The sequence below is a fragment of the Lemur catta genome, chromosome X (assembly GCF_020740605.2).
Source record: "Lemur catta isolate mLemCat1 chromosome X, mLemCat1.pri, whole genome shotgun sequence".
In the NCBI taxonomy this organism is placed as follows: domain Eukaryota; kingdom Metazoa; phylum Chordata; class Mammalia; order Primates; family Lemuridae; genus Lemur; species Lemur catta.
In genome coordinates this window covers 43,890,576-43,913,924 of record NC_059155.1, presented here as the reverse complement: position 1 = coordinate 43,913,924, position 23,349 = coordinate 43,890,576, and the positions used below count along the sequence as shown (strand labels likewise).

The 23,349-nt window shown below is 34.3% G+C and overlaps 1 protein-coding gene across 5 annotated transcripts in view; it reads right to left on the bottom strand.

Moving 5' to 3' along the window:
- ABCB7 (ATP binding cassette subfamily B member 7) overlaps window positions 1-23,349 on the bottom strand; it is a 99,907-nt gene that overhangs the window by 4,242 nt on the left and 72,316 nt on the right. For all 5 annotated transcript variants that reach the window (XM_045538918.1, XM_045538919.1, XM_045538920.1 and 2 more), the window contains 11 exons: window positions 15,560-15,692; window positions 14,454-14,722; window positions 13,736-13,824; window positions 13,556-13,643; window positions 11,313-11,487; window positions 9,941-10,098; window positions 9,207-9,370; window positions 8,925-9,054; window positions 5,119-5,290; window positions 2,177-2,280; window positions 131-238 (listed from right to left, as the gene is read on the bottom strand). In XM_045538918.1, the coding sequence (XP_045394874.1) occupies window positions 131-238; window positions 2,177-2,280; window positions 5,119-5,290; window positions 8,925-9,054; window positions 9,207-9,370; window positions 9,941-10,098; window positions 11,313-11,487; window positions 13,556-13,643; window positions 13,736-13,824; window positions 14,454-14,722; window positions 15,560-15,692 (1,590 nt within the window). The remainder of the gene's footprint in view (window positions 1-130; window positions 239-2,176; window positions 2,281-5,118; window positions 5,291-8,924; window positions 9,055-9,206; window positions 9,371-9,940; window positions 10,099-11,312; window positions 11,488-13,555; window positions 13,644-13,735; window positions 13,825-14,453; window positions 14,723-15,559; window positions 15,693-23,349) is intronic.

Genomic DNA, 23,349 nt, shown 5'->3' with positions numbered 1-23,349 from the left:
TATCAGGATTCAATCTCATCTAAAAAACACAAATTCTCTATATTTTATTAGAAACAGTATTTAAGTTTCTTGTATCTATAACAATTTCCAATGCTCCTGAAATACTAAACTTGAAAATTAAATCTCTTACCTGGTCCAAGACAATGATTTCATCTGCATCAACCACTGTTGACAATCTGTGTGCGATGAAAATAGAAGTTCTGTGTTTGACCACATCTCTCATAGCACTAAGAATAGTCTACAAGTTTGACAAGAAAAACAGGAGAAAAAACAGAACTACTCATTAGGTAAATGTAAATTAAAATGTCAATTAATCTTTTATTATGTAAACTTCCTATCAGTATCAAATATTTGACTTAATATGATAATTATTAAAAAGAGGAAGACAAAAATCAAGAAAAAAGAGGCAAATATGACCACACGATCATGGGAAAAAAATTCTTTAAGATAGGTGGTGACATTACTCTAAATTACAAAGTCTAGGAGAAGGTAGATATTTTCTGTACTTTAAAACAAATAAACAATTCCAGTGATACCAGGAGCATAGCCAGATATGATGTTTATCAGTGAGAACAAAACTAAAATGAGGAGAGACTCAAGTGATAAGACTCAGAGAAATTCAAAATAATCCAAAGAAAGAGGGAGAAGGATACAGGAACATTTGCTTTCCCTTAGTTCAAACTCACAGGACAAAGACAACGGCTATTTTTAAAATGAGAAAATCTCTTTTTCAAAAGCATTGACTTCTTAATGCATCCTGAAAAATACATTTTGTTTACACCTGTAAAGTATAAGAGAGTTGTATATATATTCAGCTATACTTGGAAACCTGGGTCTAAGTACAGCTAGCTAGATGGAAATAGCAGTGTGGGGGATGGGAATACAACCAATGGCTTCGTACAGATATTTCTAAACATTTTATTTATTAAAGGTATAAGATTGCCAAGAGAAGACCTTTTATTTTACTAGCGCAGACTGATAATCAAGTACAGGGTCAATCCTAAGAAAAACCATGATGTTTATGGGGACTCCCTTTCTTTACCCTTAAGAACTTAAACTCTGACATCCTACTGAGGACTTTGGACCTTTTAAAAAGGCCCATTAAAATTGACCAAATCTTCTGGTAATTCCTTCCCTTGGGGGTTCTATGCTGGCTCTTAATGGCTTATGCTCTGACATAATAAAGCTATGTGACTCAAATGATAACTGTTAGTAGGACTTTTAATTTGTGGTAGTATGACAAAGTTTAGGTACAAAGTTCTTGTAAGCATGTTCCTACTTTCCCTATGACTTGGGCTGGTCCTGCATAAAGTTCACTTTAAATATAAGAAACCCTCGTGCTAATCAATTTACTTCAAAATTAAATTGTTTTAAATATATTGATCAAATAATGTGTCCTGAGACTTAACTCCATATGCAAATATTATGTCATATACCCTTTAAAGCCAAATTAGGCCTATCCTTCAATACCAGATTTATACAATGTATTAAATTAAAAGGTAGGTGACTGAAGGCATTGACAAAATCTGCCTATCTTCAGTTCTAGATTAAGGGGATTTGTTTATAAAATTGTCATTGTTGTTGAGACTTTTATATGTAATATAAAGATATTGCTATGAAGTCTAATGCAGTTGCTGGGTTAGTGTCATGAAGTCAGTGTCACAACATTTGGGCGTCTCACACTTCCTGTGGAGTGCATACAAACTGATACCAGCACTGCAGACTGTATGCCTGATCTGCACCTCTGCGAGTTGCTCCATGATAAGTGAAAGGCTTTCTGGTGTGTACTGTGTCACAAGTGTCACAATCACTTACATGACTTGTTTTAATGAGTGTTAAGTGGCAACAAGAGAGAGAATAAAAAAAAAAAACCTCCTTCCTCTGTCAGCACATTAGGCAGTTCCTTTGCAAGATACAAGGGTAATACAATAACAGCATAAGGTATCACACAGTTCCAAAAGGAACCATATTTGCTAATGGACTTAACATTATGATATCTAGTTCAATACAACCTGGCATTCTTAACCATCATCACTTGGCATATGGGGAAAAAGGGCTAGGCATTTTGCTTCAATGAACTTCAATAGGAGGTGCCAAAGAGCAAAATACCATTCTACTAAAACTTTCAAGGAAAAAGTTAAACATTAAAGAGCTTTATATTTTCATTATCATTTACCTCTTCAGTAATTGAATCTAATGATGAAGTGGCTTCATCATAGAGTATGACTGGGGGGTCCTTCAAAATGGCTCTTGCAATTGCTACTCTTTGTTTCTCTCCTCCTGGTAAAGAAAAATTTTAGTTTAAGTAAGCGTAGTGTAGACATATTTTATGTTTCTAGAGTTTCCATTGATTATAACCACCAACTAAAACCTTCAACATTTACCTATACTCCTGATCACTGTTCATTTTACCGAGTTGTAGAGTATAAGTTCATATATGATATCCTTTGACAAATTAAATTCCCTGGAACATACATGCAATACTGAATTCTGACTTCGAGGCAGGCGAAAGAATGAGAACAAGACAGGGAGCTAACAACTTTGATTCCACAATTATTCTTCTGACCAGAAGTATGCTCATTACATATGTTACTTTATATTACAGATAATTTTTAATAAACGGCAATCTCAGAAAAATTTCAATGTAAAGGCATTGACAATGCCAAAAACAAATTCAATATCTGAACCCTGAAAACCTGAAGATACGAAACTATGAATATCTAAATTTATATCTTAACATTAAAAAGTACCATTCACCTAGTATTGTCAAGGATTTTTCTTTTGACAGAAAGCTATTATTTTCACAGCATTCTTCAAAGTTGAAGGTATATACTAGATACCGCTTATTTCCCCTTAGTTATTTGTTATAGGTCTCTAGCGTAACAGATTTTTTTAAGAGATGAGGTCCCTCTCTGTCACCCAGGCTAGAGTGCAGTGGCATGATCATAGCTCACTGTAGCCTTGAATTCCTGGGCTCAAGCGATCCTCCTATCTCAGCCTCCTAAGTAGCTAGGACTACAGGCATGTGCCACCACACCCAGCTCAGATTTTTAAAGTAGAAAGGAAACAGAGGCCTAGAAAGGTTAAGTGATTTACTCAAGGTCACAGAGCAAGTTCCAGCAAAATCTGAACTAGACCTGTCTCAGTCCAATGCTCTTTCTATCATAATGTACATGCCCACATTTATTCCTAAATACAAGAATATTTAGGAAATATTTCTTAAACAGTGAAAATACTTACTAAAATATAAAGAAATCTTTCTTTCATCACTAGGATTTCTGTAAGTCTAAGTTCATTAATCTTACATAGAAGTATAGTTGGTAGTATAGGAAATGGTACTTTGAATATGCCCCTTCTGGCTTCTTTTCTTGTCTATTATACATTAATATTACCAATTTCTGAAAAAACTTGTATTTTTCAGCTTCAGTAACCTCTTCAGGAAACAAGCTATACCTGTTGATTATCTGTTATATTAAGCATTATTTTATTTGTACTTGTTCCACAATTATTATCTTCAACCTGTAAAGGGGGCTCCCTATGTCTAATATTAGTAAGTTCATATTCAAGCTAGCCATATCCTTCCCTATCTCCTAAGATCAAAACTCTTATCAAAGTATCATAAGAACTATCTTCCCACTCACCTATCAACACAGTAGCAGAAAGCTCCTCAAAGAAGTAGATACTCAAAAGAAGGATTAGTTTTGACATGCCTCTCAAATTTCAAGTGGTAACCAACTCAGTTTTAATTCTATGCAATAGTATTTTGAAACTTGGAGAAGAAACGTCTGTTTATTCTCTAACATAATTATTAGCATGGATTCTAAATAATAAGTCGCTCATTTTCAGAGGTTTAGTTGTTAGGTAAATGCGTATTAGATAAGAATAAAATATCTTTATCCATTCCTACCCCCACAGGCATGCACAGAGGAGAAAAAAGATTAGAAAATGGAAGATGACACAGCTGGCTGAGGCAATGTCATATATTGAGAGGGCTAGTCTATATTACATAATAAACTGGAGATCATCAGAATTAGCCAAATGAATACATAATTGGGGGATGGGCTAATTGGAAACTACCACCAACTATGAGCCATAAAGTGTAAAGATGGACTGGAATGACACGAGCATCTTATATTACCAGGTAATGACCAAATAACTACCACAAATCAACTAATCTTGAAAATAATCTTTGCTTAGGATTTTCTAAACCTAGATCAAAACTTTCTAATAGGCTGCAAATTACTTGAGAGGAGGCCTGTTTATCTTTCATCTTTTTAACTATCAAATCATTTGGCATAGTAGCTTGTACACAGTATGTATCTAATAAATGTGAATAAATGAAGCCAGTTTGTGATGAAGAGGAACGGGGATCCTTAAAATTCACACAGAGTATTCTTCACTCTATTTTTGCCTTGCCCCTACCCCTAATCTATACGATTTCTTCCCACACTAAACTAGCTTTCATTATACTTCTGAAATCCAAATAGTTTGGGGCAGAGAAATATTTTTTATAGATATTCCAAAAAAATCCAGTCATTTTAGGGTAATTCATTCTTAAACCTAGCAATCTCATAATTAAACACTTAAATAGAAATGTATAAGCCCCCAAATTTCCTTGACCACTGAATCAACAAGGACATGAAACTGAAGTTGGCTATAAGGAAAGTATAGCAGGTAACAGGATCAAATGTAAAGAGGGCTAAAGCATTGGAGACATCCCCTAATGATCTAGGAAGTTATGATGACAAATACACTATTCACTACCAAATTACTTCTCCCTATTAACACTTTCCCAGGTGAAGAATGATCTTGGCTTTCGTTTAATATGAAGATCATGGATAATAAGTTAACATTGATTTGAGCATATATTGATAACTTAATATCAAGCACCTACAATGTTTGCAGCTAAAAAAAGAGACTTGTATGACTTGAGAACAGTTACTTCTATGATGTTGAATTGTTGACAGTAAGGGGTAGGAGATTAGGAACCCCATCAAATGTGACTAGATGGAACACTAGGTTTGAACTCTGTTGTTACATTTTCTTAAAAATGGCTTTGACAAATTAGAGTTTGAAAGCAGTATACAAGTAAGGGGCAGGTCTAAAATCTTTTATCACCTGAAAGCTTGAGTCCTCGTTCACCAACTTGGGTGTCATATCCATGTGGCATTCGAAGAATTGCATCATGAATTCCAGCTAATTTCGCCACTGCATGTACTTCCTCAGGTGAAGCACTGATGTTTCCATATAAGAGGTTGTAGTAAATAGTATTATGGAAGAGGACAGCATCCTAAGGCAAATATATATATATATATATATACACACACACACACACACATATATATGTATATATACACACACACATATATATGTATTTCATTATAAAAAATTCAAATAGTAAAGACACAAAGGCATAATGAGTAAAACATGACAGCCCCTTCCATCACCACTCATCTCTGCAATTCCATTTCCCTTCCTAGAACTAATCACCATAAATAATTTGTTATGCATCATTCCAGACTTTTTTCTATGTGTTTATATGTCTAAACATATGCTTCTTTCCCCCAATACAAGTGGGGCCATTCTATACATATTATTTTGCAAATTGTTTTTGTACTTAACATATCCTGGAGATTGTCTATGTCAGTAACAGAAACATACCTCATTCTTTTTAACAGTTTATATTCCATACTATGGATATACCATAATTATTTATCCATTCTCCTATTGATAGACATTAATGTGACTTCCAAATTTTTGCTGTTAATGCTACAATGTTGGGATAAAACATTATATATATGACTTTGTACACCCATATATTTCCATAAGGATTCCTAGAAGTAAACTGATCGGTTAAAAGGTGAGCATAAATTTATCCTTTGATAGTGTTGCCCAACTGTCTTCCAAAAATGCTCTATCAGCAACCAATAATGTGCGAGTACACTGTAACCAATAGTATCAATATATGAGGGTGCTAGTTCCTCATCTCAGCAACCCTGGATATTGATAATTTTTAGTCGTTGCTACTTTTAGGAAAGAAATGTATTTTTTGTTAAATTAGCATTTCCCTAATTACTAACAAGGTTTGTATATGTTTTCCTATGTTTCTAAGAAGCTTTGACATTATACTTAAAACACAGAAAATAAAAAATACATGATATACACACACAAACACACACAGAGAGACAGTACACTGTAAGCATTCGTTGGATATTTCAGCTTAGTCTGACATGGCACACTTAAGCTAATCTACTTGAAGTGAGCATCACTCATTTTTCTTTCAGTCTCTAAATGGTTGTAAGTAAGGTGAAATAAAATGACTCCATTAGTTCACATTAACCAGGATATCCAATTAATTAAAATCTTGTTTAACATCATAATCAGACCCAGAATTTCAGATATTATTTCAAATAAGGCCGGGCGTGGTGGCTCACGCCTGTAACCCTAGCACTCTGGGAGGCCACGGCAGGAGGATCGCTCGAGATCAGGAGTTCGAGACCAGCCTGAGCAAGAGTGAGACCCGGTCTCTACTAAGAAAAATAGAAAGAAATTATCTGGACAACTAAAAATACATATAGAAAAAATCAGCCGGGCATGGTGGCGCATGCCTGTAGTCCCAGCTACTTGGGAGGCTGAGCCAGGAGGATCGCCTGAGCCCAGGAGTTTGAGGTTGCTGTGAGCTAGGCTGACGCCATGGCACTCTAGCCCAGGCAACAGAGTGAGACTCTGTCTCAAAAAAAAAAAAAAAAGAAGAAAAGAAAAGAAAAAACAATATTTAAATCACTTAAATACCTACTATTAATATAAAAAATTTCGCATATTGAGATAGTACTTAAACTCAATAAGCTCATTCTATAAATGCAAGCTACTTATTTTTAAATATTCTATATTCAGAAAAAAGTTAGCAAAAATAAAGTAAAATAAAAATTAAATACTGGACTTTTTCATGATTTTCACTAAATAGACTTCAGCTGTTCTTGTCACAAAAATGGGTAACTATGTGAAATGACAGATATGTTAATTTGCTTCACTATAGTAACCATTTTACTATTTATATGTATCTCATAACATGTATACCTTAAATATATATGATAATATTTATACATTTTAAAAATTAAATAATCCATAATATCATCCTCCAGCAATAACCACTATTAACATTTTGGTATATTTTCTCCTATCTTTTTTTCTACTTAAATGCATTTATTTAGTATTATAAAATTAGGATATTATATTTTGTGGGTATCCTCTTTTTCAATAAACTTTGTGTATTTTTCATAATATTCAATATTCTTTAAGAACATTTATAAATGGCTGCATGACATTTGATCCTGTCATGGTAATTTAATCTACTTATTGTTGGACATTTATATATTGTTTCCAAATTTTGCTATTATAAATAATGCTGTAATGAATATCTTGGCATATAAAGACTTGTTCACATCTCTGTTCATTTCTTAACTAAAATTTCCTACAGGCAGAATTATCAGAATAAAGGGATATGAGTATTTTTCAGGCACCTGATACAAACTGCCAATTTGCTTGTCAGGAAAGCTGTATACTTTCACCAGCAAAACAACAGACTGTTTTACACAGCCTTGCCCAAGCTGGATATTGTGAATTTCAAAATCCTTGCTAATCTGTTAAGTGAAAAATGGTATCCTATTGTTGATTTAATTTGTATTGCTAAGGCCTCCAATATAAGCATGAGCATCTTCTCTTTTGTTTACTGACCATGTATATTTTTCCTTTGGTAATGTTTTATTTCTCAAAAGAATGAGGATAATTGTTATATTGCCCAAAAGAATGGCAGGAATCTAGTTACATGGATGAGGACACTGAGCCGTAAGTAGTCACAGCCCAGAATCCAGTTCACTTGATATACAGTTTAGGTCAGTGTTTCTCAACATAAAGTCTATGAACCATCTATATCAGAATCACCAAGATGTATTTTCAAAAGTGCAGGTTTCTAGGCCCCACATAGCCCTCTCCAAAATCAGAACTAGGCTGTGTGAAAAAGAACTGGAATTTGCCAGCTAACATTTGGGATTCTCAGTGAAAGACAGGACCAAGAAGAGTGCCATGAGTTGGATCACTTGGGGACCTTTTATAACCTACATATTCCCATCCAATCACTTTCTAACAGTTTTTCCCCTCTCCTCCCCTGTATTTTGATCTATTCTGCCAGGGATTTGATTCTGGTTCCAGAAGTCAACTTTTAATAAATATTAGTGGTAATTAGTTCCCAGGTCTCTCTATAAGATTTCAACATAAAAAAGCTCACATTCTATAAGGCTATCTACTACATATCTTCTCAGATCTTATTTCGAATTTATTTTCCCTCTAAAGTCACTCAGCAAATGTTTATCAAGTGCTTACTATGGGTCAGGCATTGTGCGTGGTACTGAGGGCACAATAGTGAACACGGCCTACAAATTTGAGGTTGGCAGCCAAATTACTTTGTAACTATTATAAATTCCCTGTGTTGAAAACTGTTCCAAATTATAACAGTTTTCATTTACTTAACAATTATGTAATGGACATTGCACTTGGTGCTTTACATATATTATTTCTAATCCATAATAATAATCCTACCCTATAAGATAAATGGTATGCTTATTTTACAGATGAGGAAACTGAGGCCCAAGGCCATAGAATTAATAAGGGTTAGAATCCAGGCTGTGCTTTTTTCATTCTATTATGCTATCATTCTAGGGCTTTGACATCTTCCCATCATACATATTTTCCATTCAAATTGTTTTCTTTTCCATTTTTTAAAAAATTCTTTTTGGTAATAAAATTTCCCTATAGGATCTGATACTACCTACTTCATTAGCATATGTTGACTCCACGGATTCAAATTATTCTAGTTAGAGATCCACCAATCCAATACCAAAAAATGATTTTTTTCTGTTTTTAAATACCTGAGGTACCACTCCCACTGCCTTCCGAAGGCTTTCCAGGCTCACATCTTGTATATTTTGACCAGCAAGGTAAATGCTACCTTTTTGAGGCTCATAGAAGCGAAACAATAGCCTCACTATTGTGCTTTTCCTGGAATTGGAGATAAGGAAAGGTTATTTAGCTCCTACTGGCATTAGAGAACCCCCATTTTAAACCACAACAATCATTTTATTACAATAAAAAAATATTACATTAGGAATCATCGATCAATACAGAATTTTATAAATAACTGAATTACTCACCCTGACCCACTACCTCCTACAATGGCCACTTTCTTTCCTGCAGGGACTTCAAAAGATATTCCACTAAGGACTTTCTGCCCCTCAATGTACTCAAAATGCACATTATCAAAGGCCACCGTAGCTGTCTGTGGTGTGATCTGAAGGGAAGGTGCCATCACTTTGTCCTAGCAGGGAAGAGAAAAAAAAAGCCACTTTACACACTATCTAGAGGACAGCTATACAGACAACTTTCTAATTCACAGAGAGAAAAAGGAAAATAATGGGGAAGGAGGAGGTTTATAAATCGACTTAAACCATTTCCAAGCATGCTTTTAAAGATTTGTTTTTTCACTCCTCACTGCTAAGGTAAAAATTCCTGAATGTTTTAGTTTCTGGGCAAATGTTTTTTTAGGGGAGATCATGGGGATTATGGGCAAGGGAGTAAAGGGGAGTAAATGAGGAGAGGCAATCATACATTCTGTATCATTATTAGCAAAAGTAAATTCAGTTTAAGTACAAATAATTCAATTTAACAAAATTTGGTTTCTAGATATAATATTCTTTGCTAACACTGTAAGGTTTTTAAACACAGATGTGAAAGCTATAGCAACCTATTAATACACATGATAGCCCCAATTCCTGCAAGAAAGAAACTGGTTTGCTAACATGGTGATATAAGAATATTTCCCTAGAATAATCCTATTAATAGGATGATGCTCAAATATTTTTGAAAAGGTACTATATAGATTACTTACTTTAATTCGGGTGTCTACCTTGAGTAGAGTGAATAGGGTGTTCATATCTATGAGTGCTTGTCTAGTCTCTCTATATACAGTTCCCAGAAAGTTAAGGGGTAATGAAAGCTGAAAAAGCAGTCCATTCACCATTACTAGATCTCCAACGGTAAGGGTACCTTAACATGCATTTGAAAGAGGGGGGAAAAAAGTATATTTTAAATGAATGTTATAAATTTTTCCAGTTTAAGAGGAGTTTATAGCCTATTACGGAATACAGTTCAAAATATACATAATCAACAACAAGCCTTAGGTGTACTCAAGCTCAAAGTATTCTAATTCATGATTTAGGTAAAACAGGGAACTTGGTATATGTTATGTGGGATGGAAAAGCCCATCAGTATACTATATATGTTATACACAAAAAAGAATGGCTTAAGTGAGGATAGAAATGGAAGGCTAAAAATCTCTCCTTTCTTTCCTAAGACACTAGCAACAGTTTCCTTGTAGTGTAAAACAGAAATTTGAAACAAGAGTATACGTTAAAAATTGGAGCAAATGAGGCCAGGTGCAGTGGCTCATGCCTGTAATCCTAGCACTCTGGGAGGCCGAGGCAGGAGGATTGCTTGAGGTCAGGAGTTCGAGACCAGCCTGAGCAAGAGCAAGACCCCGTTGCTACTAAAAATAAAAAAATTAAATGGGTGTGGTGGCATGCACCTGTAATTCCAGCTACTCAGAAGGCTGAGGCAGGAGAATTGTTTGAGCCCAGGAGTTGAGGTTGCTGTGAGCTAGGCTAAAGCCACGGCACTGTAGCCCAGGTGACAGAGCAAGACTCTGTCTCAAAAAAAAAGTGGAGCAAATAGGTGTCATGACTAAGAACGATATACCACATATTCAGGTCATGGTGAATAAATCTTAACTGAGTGGGGAGGTTTACAGGCACAGACATTATTTGCTTTTGGTGTTTTGCAAATGAAAAAAATAGTAGAAAAATTAAAAGGTTACTGGTAATTCTAAAAAACAAGACTGCTTCTTAGTCCTTTGGACTAAACACAAAATTAATTACAATGCTTTCCAGGTCTACAAGAGAAATTAGAAATACCAGACACTAAAAAAAAAGTTGTTCCTGAAAGAATCAGGTTGTAGACCCATAAAATGTATAAACTGTAATCCTACTCAATGAGACAGCCAGTGCTAAACAAATGGAAGTAAAAACCATTATCAAACAATCAAGAGAACACATTCTGATACAAAAAAGAAAGTATTCCAAGGACATTAAAGCATTTTATTGAACATCCTTTATAATTAAGATTAATATACACATTCCTTTCATTAATCTTTATTAATAATTAGGTTAAACAGCCTATAAATGTGATAACCACAGATCCATTACCTGCCACAATTCCCTGACTGGCGAGCACCATTATAGCCGTTAAACCGACACTGAAAATAGCACTTTGACCAAAGTTCAGCATAGCCAGAGTAGAGGTACTTTTCAATGAAGCAGTCTCATATGTCTTCAAAAATCCATCATATCTCTCTGCTTCATATTTTTCATTATTAAAATACTACAAAATATATAAAAATGATAACTATCACAAGTATTATTGGAATTTATTCTCTTAAGTGATTAGTACACTTTTCATCAGACTTCATGTATGCATACAACTTTGTACTGCAAACTATATTTTAAAAATTAACTTTCAATATATCAGACTATGGTACACCTGCAGTTTTCCACAATAGATTGTATTTGAAAAGTATACAAAATTCATCCAACAAACATTTACTGAATGCTTAGCTAACTCAAACCCAGATTTTAAAAAAGTCTTCAATGATACTTCCTTCAAAAAGCCTTCCCCTGGGACTCTGAATTGACAGTTCCCCTGCCTTTAGTACATTATACCTTCTTGTCTAGTCACCTGCATACGTAAACTCTCCCAGCAGATTATAAAATTCTGGGAGTGCAGGGATTACACAGTAATCATGTTTTTTTATCACCCTCCCCTGTCAAAGCACTTACCGTAGTGCTTTATATATAAGAGGCATTCAGTAATTATTTGTTAAATGGAAAAATGAACAAATAGAGGAAAGAATCAATGAGACACACTATGCTAAGCACTCTGAGAGATAGTCAAGAATTTATATGCCAGTTTAATTAGCTAATGTTCATTCCGAATCAAGATGCTATCCATATACAGTCATGTATCACTTAACTACAGAGACACATCCTAAGAAATGCATCATTTAGGTGATTTCGTTGTGCAAACATCATGGTGTACTTACACAAACCTAGATGGTACAGCCTACTATACACAGAGGCTATATGGTATAGCCTATTGCTCCTAGGCTACAAACCTGTATATAACATGTCACTGTAATGAATATTGTAGGTAACTGTAACACAATGGTAAGTATTTGTGCATCTAAACATAGAAAAGGTACAGTAAAAATATGGTATAAAAGATAGAAAATGGTACACTTGCAGGGGCACTTACCATGAGTGGAGCTTGTAGGACTAGAAGTTGCTCTGGGTGAGTCAGTGAGTGAATGATGAGTACATGTCAAGGTCTAGGACATTACTGTACGCTACTATAGACTTTATAAACACTGTACATGTAGGCTATGCTAAATTTATAGAAAATATTTTCCTTCTTTAACAATAAATTAATCGTAGCTTACTGTAACTTTTTTACTTTATAAACTTCCAATTTTTTTAAACTTTTTGACTCTTTTGTAATAACACAGCTTAAAACATACATTATATAGCTGTACAAATTATTTTCGTTTATATCCTTATTCTATAAGCTTTTTCTCTTTTTAAAATTTTTTATTTATTTTTATTTTTTAAACCTTTTTGTTAAAAACTAAAACACAAATGCACAGGTTAGCCTAGGCCTACACAGTTTCAGGTTCGTCAATATCACTATCATTCACCTCCACACCTTGTCCCACTGGAAAGGTCTTCAGGGACAGTAGCAGGCATGAAGTTGTCATGTCTTATGATAACAATGCCTTCTTATGGAATACCTCCCTGAAGGACCTGCCTGAGGCTGTTTTACAGTTAACTTTTTTTTAATAAGTAGGAGTACGCTCTAAAATAACAAAAAAAGTATAGCATAGTAAATACATAAACCAGTTATACAGTCGTTTATTATCACTATCAAGTATTCTGCACTGTACACAATTGTATGTGCTACACTTTTATGACTGGCATTTATGCAGGTTTGCTTACACCAGCATCACTACAAACACGTGAATAATGAATTGCACTAGGACATTACAATAGCTACGATGTTACAATGGCTATGATGTCACTAGGTGATAGGAAATTTTCAAATCCATTATTATCTTGTGGGACCACCACCATTGTACATGCTGCCTGCTGTTAACCAAAGTGTTCTTATGTGATACATGACTGTATTTATGATCACTTATAAATTAATTCAGAAGGTAAAATTCTGATGGTGCCAAACAAAAACTGAGAAGGGAAAATGGGTAATTTCTAAACAATTATTCTATCACACCTAGAAATCCTATCCTAATCTGAAGCTCTCACAGCACCTATTAAATTAAATGGCAGAACAAATCTTAGTGCAGTGTAAAAGGCAAAGAAAGTATAATTAAACATATTACCTTCACAGTTTCATAATTCAGCAGTGAGTCTATAGCAGCATTACCTGCATCATTATCCGCTTTATTCATCTCTATTCTAAATCTAGTTCTGTAAGGCAAAGATGTGTACAGGTATTAAATATATGTTATAAAAACATAACTAGTTTCTAAACCTTGGCTAGCCTCTGGGGAATACCTTACCTCCACCGTGTGACTGCAACTGTAAAGGCTGTGTATACACCAAGGGTTCCGAGAGTTACCAAAGCAAACTGGGCACCACATTTGTAATACTGGAAAAACATGTCAAAAGAAAAAGTCATTGTTCTTGCCAAACAGTTTATAATACACAACAGCAAATTTCGGTCAAAATATTTTCATAAAAATATGATGGTGGGAAGTTAGATATGTGAATAATAGGTGAAAAATCAAATACCTTAGAAAATCTACTTTAGGTAACAAGGGAAGGAAGCCAAACTGCACTTGCCACATTGATTCTACCATCAAATGCTAATAATAAAATAGAATAATAAGCATAAGGAAGAATTTTAAAAATCTACTTTTCATTATAAATAATGAAATTGCCTAAAGTATTATGAATGGTGAATAGAAACATAGATATTCTGAGCATATATCAGTCCAATGCCACACACAGAAATCTCTGCTAAAAAAAAAAACCTTGGAAGTACTAGTTAATGACGATCTAAGTGCAGAACTGAACAGTTCTTTATAATAACATGATAAAGAATTTAGACAGTACCTTGAAGCTTGTGGCAAAATAATTAAACTGCATAATCTTTCTGACATCATGAAATTTTGCTTTCAAACTCATGGGCATGCAACAGTACAATAGCTTCAAATATTCAATGCTACTAATGAGAATTTAAGATAAAAGCTTATTATGAAAAAATGTTTTACTTACCAAAACACCGCTGACAAGCATCACCTCAAACATGATGGGAAGAAGATTAAATACCAAAGCACTCAGGACAAAACTGATACCTCTTGTTCCTCTGTCAATAGCTTTAGATAATGCTCCTGTCTGTCTGCTCAGGTGGAAACCCAGATCCAGAGTGTGAAGATGGAGAAAGACATTTTTGGCTATTCTTCGGATTGAATTTTGGGCTACCTTGCCAAATACTGCATTTCGAACTTCGTTAAAAAAGGCAGCTCCAGCTCTTGATACACCATCTAATGATACATTCAAAAAAAATGGAATGTAAGAGTGTAAAAATGGCAAGGGCTCAGAAAATGTTTGTACAATGAATAATTCAGTAAATGAATATGTAACAGAATATTTACACTAAAAGAAACCTAGAAATCATCTAGCCTAATGAATACCAACCTTTCCACCACTATGAATCTCATTCAGTGTTATTTTTCCCTAGATTTCAGATATTAAAAGATTTCTTCCAATTAGAATACTTAAATAATAGCCCATATGGCCTTATTGTGGAAAAACATATGGTATTTATTAAGGTTTTTGATTTAATCTAATTCCCCCAAGTTATGGATGATAAAATTAAGATCCTAAAAAAAAAAATCAAGTGCCCCCTCTCATGTCTCCTAAATCTCATAAAGTGTCCTTTCTAATGCATGGGAACACACAGCATTCATATTCTGTTCTAGATTTGTTTCATGGCTGAATATATTTTAATAAAGTATTAATGTATATATATGTTATTTAGCTATTTCCTATTTAACAGCTAATAATAGGAGCAATAAAATAACTGGCGTTATGGAAAGGGATCTTATAAAAAGCCTAACTATTAGAAATGGTTGTTATGAATTTAATGTCTTATTTCATATTATTATTTCCTAGAACTTAGAAAATGCTACTGTTATGGAATTTCTGAAAAGTATACCATACAAAGAAATTAAGAAAAATCATATCAAAAAAGATCTCACATAAAACAACAAAGATCCAAAATGCTAAGTTGTATTTGTGGTGAAAAGGTCATCTGCTCAAATATGAAACCTTCCTGAAGAAAGTCAACACCTGTAGACAGATTAAAGAATCACACATACAGCCAATCAGAACTGCTGTTGCCATGGTTGCAACTGTATTTGGTGCATCACTCAGGTTCAGCATGTTTCCCGACATCTGGTTGAGGCTGTCTACAGCATATTTAAACATGAAGGGGACCACAATATTCATGGCCTAAAAAAATAACAACATCAATTACTCATTATATGTAAAATATTTATTTGTAAAAGTACAAATATTTACCTTAAAATTAGTATGTATGGTAACATTTAGGTATTTACCATTTACTGGTATTAAAATGATTTTCCCGATTTATAGATAAAATCTTTGGGATTGGAGAGCTATCATTTCAGAATTTCTATATCACATGGCTATGTTAATATTCATTTACAAGCTATGTCAATTAGTCAAATGCTCCCACTTCCAAGAAATCATCCCTGATCAGCCACTCAAAAATGCTCTCTCCATTATCAGAAATCCTACAGAGCTCATGGAACTTATGACAAATTGTCTTATCGTTGTTTGTGTATGCATTTTCTTTTCCTACTAGAGCCTTGAGAGTCTGTATCATATTACTCTTTTTGTTCCACCCATGCTGAGCATAATGTTTTGTATACAGTAGGTATTCAATAAATAGTTTTAAGATGATTTATTCACCAAAATAATGGTAAAACTGAAATTATATAGCAAAAAGGACTGCAAATGCAGATAAATTACAAGTATCTGTGGCTGATTCACCATTGGAAAAAAAAAGCACATCTATTTGTACCACAAAAAGATTCTTTGCCCAATAACATACCAAAAAGAGCCCAAACTAAGCTTTCAATAAAGAACCTATTTTTCCATGAGAATACATCAAAAGAAAATTTAAAAAGAAAATTTTAAATACATACTTTCATACAGTCAAGGCAAATATTTAATCATTCACATTTTACATTTTCTATAGTGATAATATCGAAAACATCAACCATCATTTAGGAACAGGAAGTTTGTTAGATGTCAGAGTTTTCCTTAAAGAAATTAAACTGATACACATTAATAGCATGGAAAACAATTCTATAAGGCTTAATAAAAACACTGAAATCTCAGCTCTTATTACTGTTCCATTGTTAAGCCATCCATTTTTGTTAAACATAAGAATTTACTGCCAACAAGTCTAAGTTTAGCTACAACTGATAGAAGCTATGTAACTCTTACCAATCAAGATTTCAAGGTAAGGTATACAGAGTCTTAGCAACCAGGCAGGTGTTCTAACATTTAACAACATCATTAAAATACACAGAAGATACTGGGATGCTTTTAAGAATATAATATTAGGAGGCAAATTGCCTAAACATTAATGTTTCAAAATATAACCTAACAGAATATATGGCAGGTCCCAAATAGCATAAATGTCTCAATTCTAATTCCCTTATAACCATATAACCTCAGGCTCTTGCTTCTGCTTGAAATGGCCTCCCCTCCCCTATCTAACTCTCCACTTTTCAAAGCCCAATTTGAACCTCATTTCTATCATAATGCCTTCTCTGAAACTTGTATTCAATTTGACACTCTCTATTTTCCATCTCTTATCTTTTGGTTATAGTTTATGCCTCAATATTCATCATTTTTATGATATATTTCTCATTCACTTTATATGTATATATGCATGGATATACCACCTTCCTAATGTACAAACCTTTTGTGACAAAACAAACATTTAGTGAACAGCTGTATCAGTCAGGTATGGTGCTAGGTACCTTTCATAAAGGTGAGGTCGGAAAGAAATAGTAATTCTACAAAATTGGTATTATCTCTATAGTTGAGGAAACTCAGGTTCCCTGAGGTTTAGTTACTTGTCTGGTAAGCAGCAGAGCTGAGACTAAAATCCAGATCTGGCTGGTCTGAAGGTAGTGAGTTATCTCACTTGATTGTTCATAGTCCGTTACAGATTGAACTCCTTGTTCTACTACCTTCCCCCCACTCCTCACTACTGCACTTGACTAGTCTTAAAAACAACAAAATAAAATCCAGATCTGATACCTGAAGTCAGAATTTTTTCTAGTATATCATAGCCATATTAGCAGTTTACATACATTTTACTTCTTTTGCACCCTAAAATGGTCTCAACTGCACTGTTTAAACCAGCTACAGTTATAAAATGTCAGAAGTAATTTAAATAATTTGAGCAGATTCCTGGTTTTCCACATACGTCCATATTCCCTCACCTGCATTCCAATACACTTTCTTGAGTAGGTGAAAAAATGATAGTTACAACTAGCATTCAATTCACTTCTCATAACTCACACTGTAACCACAGCTATAAGTGAGTGACGATTAAAACTAATGTATCACCAATAAAGTTGTGCAATTTTACTTTCTTGAAAATGTTTTTGAGTTTAGTCAAATTTGACAGCATCCTTGTATACAGAATATGTGAATGTCATCTGTCCTGTGTCGTTACTGGCAGAAAAAGGGCAATTAGCACAGTGCTAAAACATGGTGCTACCTCTATTAATAACTGAATACTGTCAGCTTTACCATAAAAGTAATTTTAAAAAGGAAAGAAATATACCATGTGTAATAAAAAAGGAAAGAAATACAATACACTAAAGAAATAGGATTATATTACATGTAGATATTCTTATTAATATGTATATGTGGGTTTCATTGGCCTTGTGATATTTTGGGGCAGGGGTGGCAAATACTAGTTTCCCCCAATATTCCACCTTCAGCAGAACTAGACTTAAGCCATCCAAATGAGAGTATTTTTTTAACACTTTTAACTTTGAAATAATTATAGACTCGCAGAAAGTTGCAAAAGTAGTACAGAGACCCATGGACCCTCTCCTTAATGACATCTTATATAGCTGTAGTTCAGTATCAAAACCAGAAAGTTAACACTGGCACACTACTGTTAACTTGACTACAGAACTCATTCAGTTTTCAGCATTTTTAAACCTGTACCCATGTGTGTGTGGAGGGGGGTATGACTGTTTATATGGTTCTATGCAATTTTATCCTATGTACAAATTTGTGTAAGCACCACAATCAAGATACAGAACTATTCCATCACCACAAAAGAACTCCCTTGTGCTACCACTTTATATTCACTCCCATTCTATCCTGCCTTATCCTAGTCCTTGTGCCCTGGCAACCAATAATTTGTTCTTGATCTCTATAGTTTATTTTGTCATTCTGAGATTATTAATATTATAAATGGAATCATATAGTATTACTAATCTTTTGAGACTGGCTGTTGTTTCACTCAGAATAATGCCCTTGAAGTTCATCAAAGTTGTTGCATGTATCAAGAGCTCATCCTTTTTTATTGCTGACTATTATTCCATGAATTATTTATTCAACCATTCACTCTAAAGGACATTTTGTTTGTTTCCAGTTTTGGGCTATTATGAGTAAAGATGTTATTAGCATTCTCATATAGATGGACATAAGTTTTCATTTCTCTGGATAAATTCCCAAGGGTCCAATTGCTAAGTCATATGGAAAGTCTATGTCAAATTTCTTAAGAAACTGGTACACCCTTTCCAGAGTGGTTGTACCATTTTACAATAACCAGCAAAATATGAGTGATCTCCTCTGCATCCTTACCAACATGTGTTATCATTTTTTTTTTATTTTGAAACTGCTCTAATAGGTGTGTAGTAATATCTTATTGTGGTTTTAATTTGCATTTCCCTAATGGCAATAATGTTGAGCATCTTTTCATGTGTTTATTTATAATTTGTATCTCCTCTTTGGTAAAATATCTGTTCAAAGTCTTTTGTACATTTTTAATTGGATTTTTTTTGCTGTTGAATTTTAAGATTTCTTTACATATTCTAGATATAAGGACTCTGTTAGATATGTGGTTTAGAAATATTTTCTCCCAGTCTATTGTCTTTTATCCTACCAAGGAGCCCAAACTCCCACCCCACTCAGCAGTAATGAGGAACCCCTCCTCCTTGGAGTCAACGGAGGCTGAAGTGGGAACCTGGACTTTCATCCCCAGCTGCAGTAATGAGGCAGCACCCCTGCTCGACTGAAGCAGTATCATAAGGAGGCCTGCTAAACAGAAGATTTACATAAGATCCAGAGTCCTATAACATAATACTAAAAATGTCCAGATTTCAATAAAAAATTATCATTTCAAAATGAGACAGAGTCTCGCTTTGTTGCCTGGGCTAGAGTGAGTGCTGTGGCGTCAGCCTAGCTCACAGCAACCTCAAACTCCCGGGCTTAAGCGATCCTACTGCCTCAGCCTCCCGAGTAGCTGGGACTACAGGCATGTGCCACCATGCCCGGCTAATTTTTTCTATATATATTTTTAGTTGTCCATATAATTTCTTTCTATTTTTAGTAGAGACGGGGTCTCGCTCTTGCTCAGGCTGGTCTCGAACTCCTGACCTCGAGCAATCCACCCACCTCGGCCTCCCAGAGTGCTAGGATTACAGGCCTGAGCCACCGTGCCTGGCCTCAATTTGAATAATATAATCAATAGGTACTAACACTGGGGGGGACACAAATATTAGAACTGTCTGACAAAGAAATCAGAGCAGCCATAATAAAAGCACTTCAAGGAACATTTATGAACATGCTTGAAATAAGTGAAAAAAATAGATGTCTCAGCAAATGAATGAAGGACACCCTGTTGCCTTTGAAGATGGAGCAAGAGGCCATGAGCCAAGGAATGCAGGCAAACGCTAGCAGCAGGAAAAGGCAAGGAAACAGATTTCTCCCAAAAGCCTCCAGAGGGAGCACAGCCATGCCAAATATTAATACCTTTATTTTGATCCAATGAAACCTAATTTTGTACTTCTGACTTCCGAAATGTACGACAATAAATTTGTGTTGTTTTAAGCTACTAAGTTTGTGGTAATTTGTTACAGCAGCTATAGGAAACAAAGAAAATTCAATAGGGAAAGGATAGCCCTGGTGCTGGAAAAAAAAAGAACCTCCACTTAAACCTCATACAAGAATTAACTCAAAATGGAGCACTTCTGCCAGTTCAGATTTAATTTTTTAAAAACTGGAGCACACGTCTAAATGGAAAAGATAAAAATATAAAACTTTTAGATGAAAACATAGAAAATCTTAATAACCTTGACTTAGGAAAATAGTTCTTAGACACGACAACAAAAGAATAATCCATAAAGAAAAAAATAAACTGGAATTCATCAAAATTAAAAACATTTGTTCTACATAAGACGCTATTAAGGGACTTAAAAAACAAGCTACAGACTAAAAGAAAATTTCTGCAAATCATGTATCTGAGAAAGGTTTCACAGCCAGAATATATAAGGAATTTGCTAAAGTCAAGAGGAAAAACAAACATCCCTATTAAAAAATGGACAAAACACTTAAATACTTCACAAATGTTTGATATATGCAAATTAAAGCCACAAGATACCACTATATACCTGACAATACCAAGTGTTGACAAAGAAGCAAATCAACAGGAACTCTTCTTACACATTGTGGGTGAGAATACAAAAACAGCTACTCTAGAAAACAGTTTGGCAGTTTCTTAAAGAGTTAAAAATATAATTAGCATGATCCAGCATTCCACACCTATGTATTTATCCTAGAGAAATGGAAACTTATGTCAAACAAAACCCTGTACCTGAATGTTTATGACAGCTCTAGTTATAATTGCCCAAATGTCCTTGAACAGGTGAAGGGATAAACAAACCCTGTTATACCCATACCATGGAATATTACTCAGCAATGAAAAGAAACTGACAATATTCAATGACTTGAGTCAGCTCAATTATATACCACAGGAGTCCATTTATATGGTATGCTCAAAATGACAAAATTGCAGTGATTGTGGACAAATCAATGTTTCCCAGAAGCTAGGGGTCTAGAGAGGATATGACCACAAAGGTGTAACACAAGGGTGATTTGGGGGGTGATGGCACCTTTCTGTATCTTGACTGTGGTGATAATCACATGAATATATACATACGTTAAAAATCATAGAAATGTGTAACAGAAAGAGCACTTTTCACTGCTTATACATTAAAATTAATTAAAAAAATTAAGTTAGTGTTTCAGGTCACAACAGACCTGGTTCCCTAGGGATAGGAGATGTCTAAAAATAAGGCTAGATGACAGAGTATTTCAGTCAAAATTGATTCAATATGAAGTTTCATATACCTGTTACTTTCTAAAAATTAAGAAAATGGTTATTTTTACTAGATTATAATCCTGTGACAAAAGGTATATTTAATCTGTGACTGCAATGTACACATTAAGTACCAGAGAAATAAAGGGATTTATCCTTGTAAAACTTTTACCCTTTCCAGACCCCCAGGTCAAAAGCTTAACTCACACATATAATCTGCTAAACTCTTGAATTTTTAGAGGCTGGTATATCATTAAGAAATTGAGTTCACTCAATTTTTAGCACAAAAATATATAATTTGGGGACACTAAAGAATAGAGTTAAGGGAAAAGTAAAATCAGCATAAAGGACAGTCAAAGGTATGCCATATCTACATGATGCCAAAACTACTGGTCAATATGGTCAGCTTGCTGAGAGTCTCAAATTCCAGATTTAATTATCACTGGTCATCTGAGGAACCCAATTCTTTCAGATTTTTAAATACCCAAACCCCTCAATAAATAATCTCTTTCAGAGTGGCTTCTGTTAACTAGGGGCTCTGTAAGTAGTGCTGACAAGAAGGGTCCAATATATCTGAACAAGTAGAAGAGAAATTTGTTTCTTTAATTGTCTCTATAGTCACAAAAGAATCAGAAGGAGATAAAGAAAATAAAGACCAAGAACACTAAAGGGAGACTTGATTAGCAAAGCAAAAGAAGGAGGAAAGAAAACTGGACAAGGTACTTAGACCATTTGTAAAGACCCTCAAAGTAGTGGTAGGACCTTCACAGAAATGAAGTCTCTATTCTTTTAAAGGAAAAAAAAAACAAGCAACAACAACAAAACAATTACATGAGTTTATCAAATGGAAATTCTTTTATACTTTATAAAATAAGTATTAATTCATGAAAATTAGTCCTGGGTAATAAAACAAATGATATAAAAGATTTTCATCATATAAAATAAATGCTTCTGGTTTGTATATAAAGTTTACTTTGAGTATTAGAGAGTAACCTGAGCATAAAACAGCCTGCTTAATCCAATTCTTGCAACATAGTTGAATATGGATTCTGAGAAAGTGAAGCAAGAGGTATGACTAACCTACATGAATAAAATATACACTGAAGACTCCATATGCAAGACTGTTACATAATATTTGTAAGAAATTTGTTCATTGTTTTTATTTAACATAATAGTTTGATCAGGAGACTATAAACATAACAGAGCTGAGATGTATAAATAGAAAGGAACTGTATGTCACTGTCAAATAACAGACACCTAAAACATGGTATAGGCAAACTGAAGATCAAGAAGCCAAAATATTCATAAAATAAACTTGTTTTACTTTACAGCTGAAGCCCTCAGAACTGAAACCAAATTAAAGAACATGGACAAGCAGTTGATTTATACAGTGTCAACTCTACTAATCTAACCTATAAGTCCTTTTATCTAAGACCTCTAGGAGATAAATTTGGAGGGGAAAAGTACATCAGATTAATATTTAATGAACAACCTCAATGTAACCAGTAGAAGTTACATGATGTGTAAACCTGATTCATTTTTTTTAGTGAAAATATCAACATATTCATTTTTTTCTTTTTCTCAGATACTTTAGATTGCGTAAAGGCTGGCCCCTCCATTGGTGGCTACACCTCTTTACTTTGGCAGTACGGACCCAAGTTTTCACTTCTGATAATTTTAACAAGGTTTGAGTTGTTAGAGGTACTGCACAGAGTCCCTTCCACT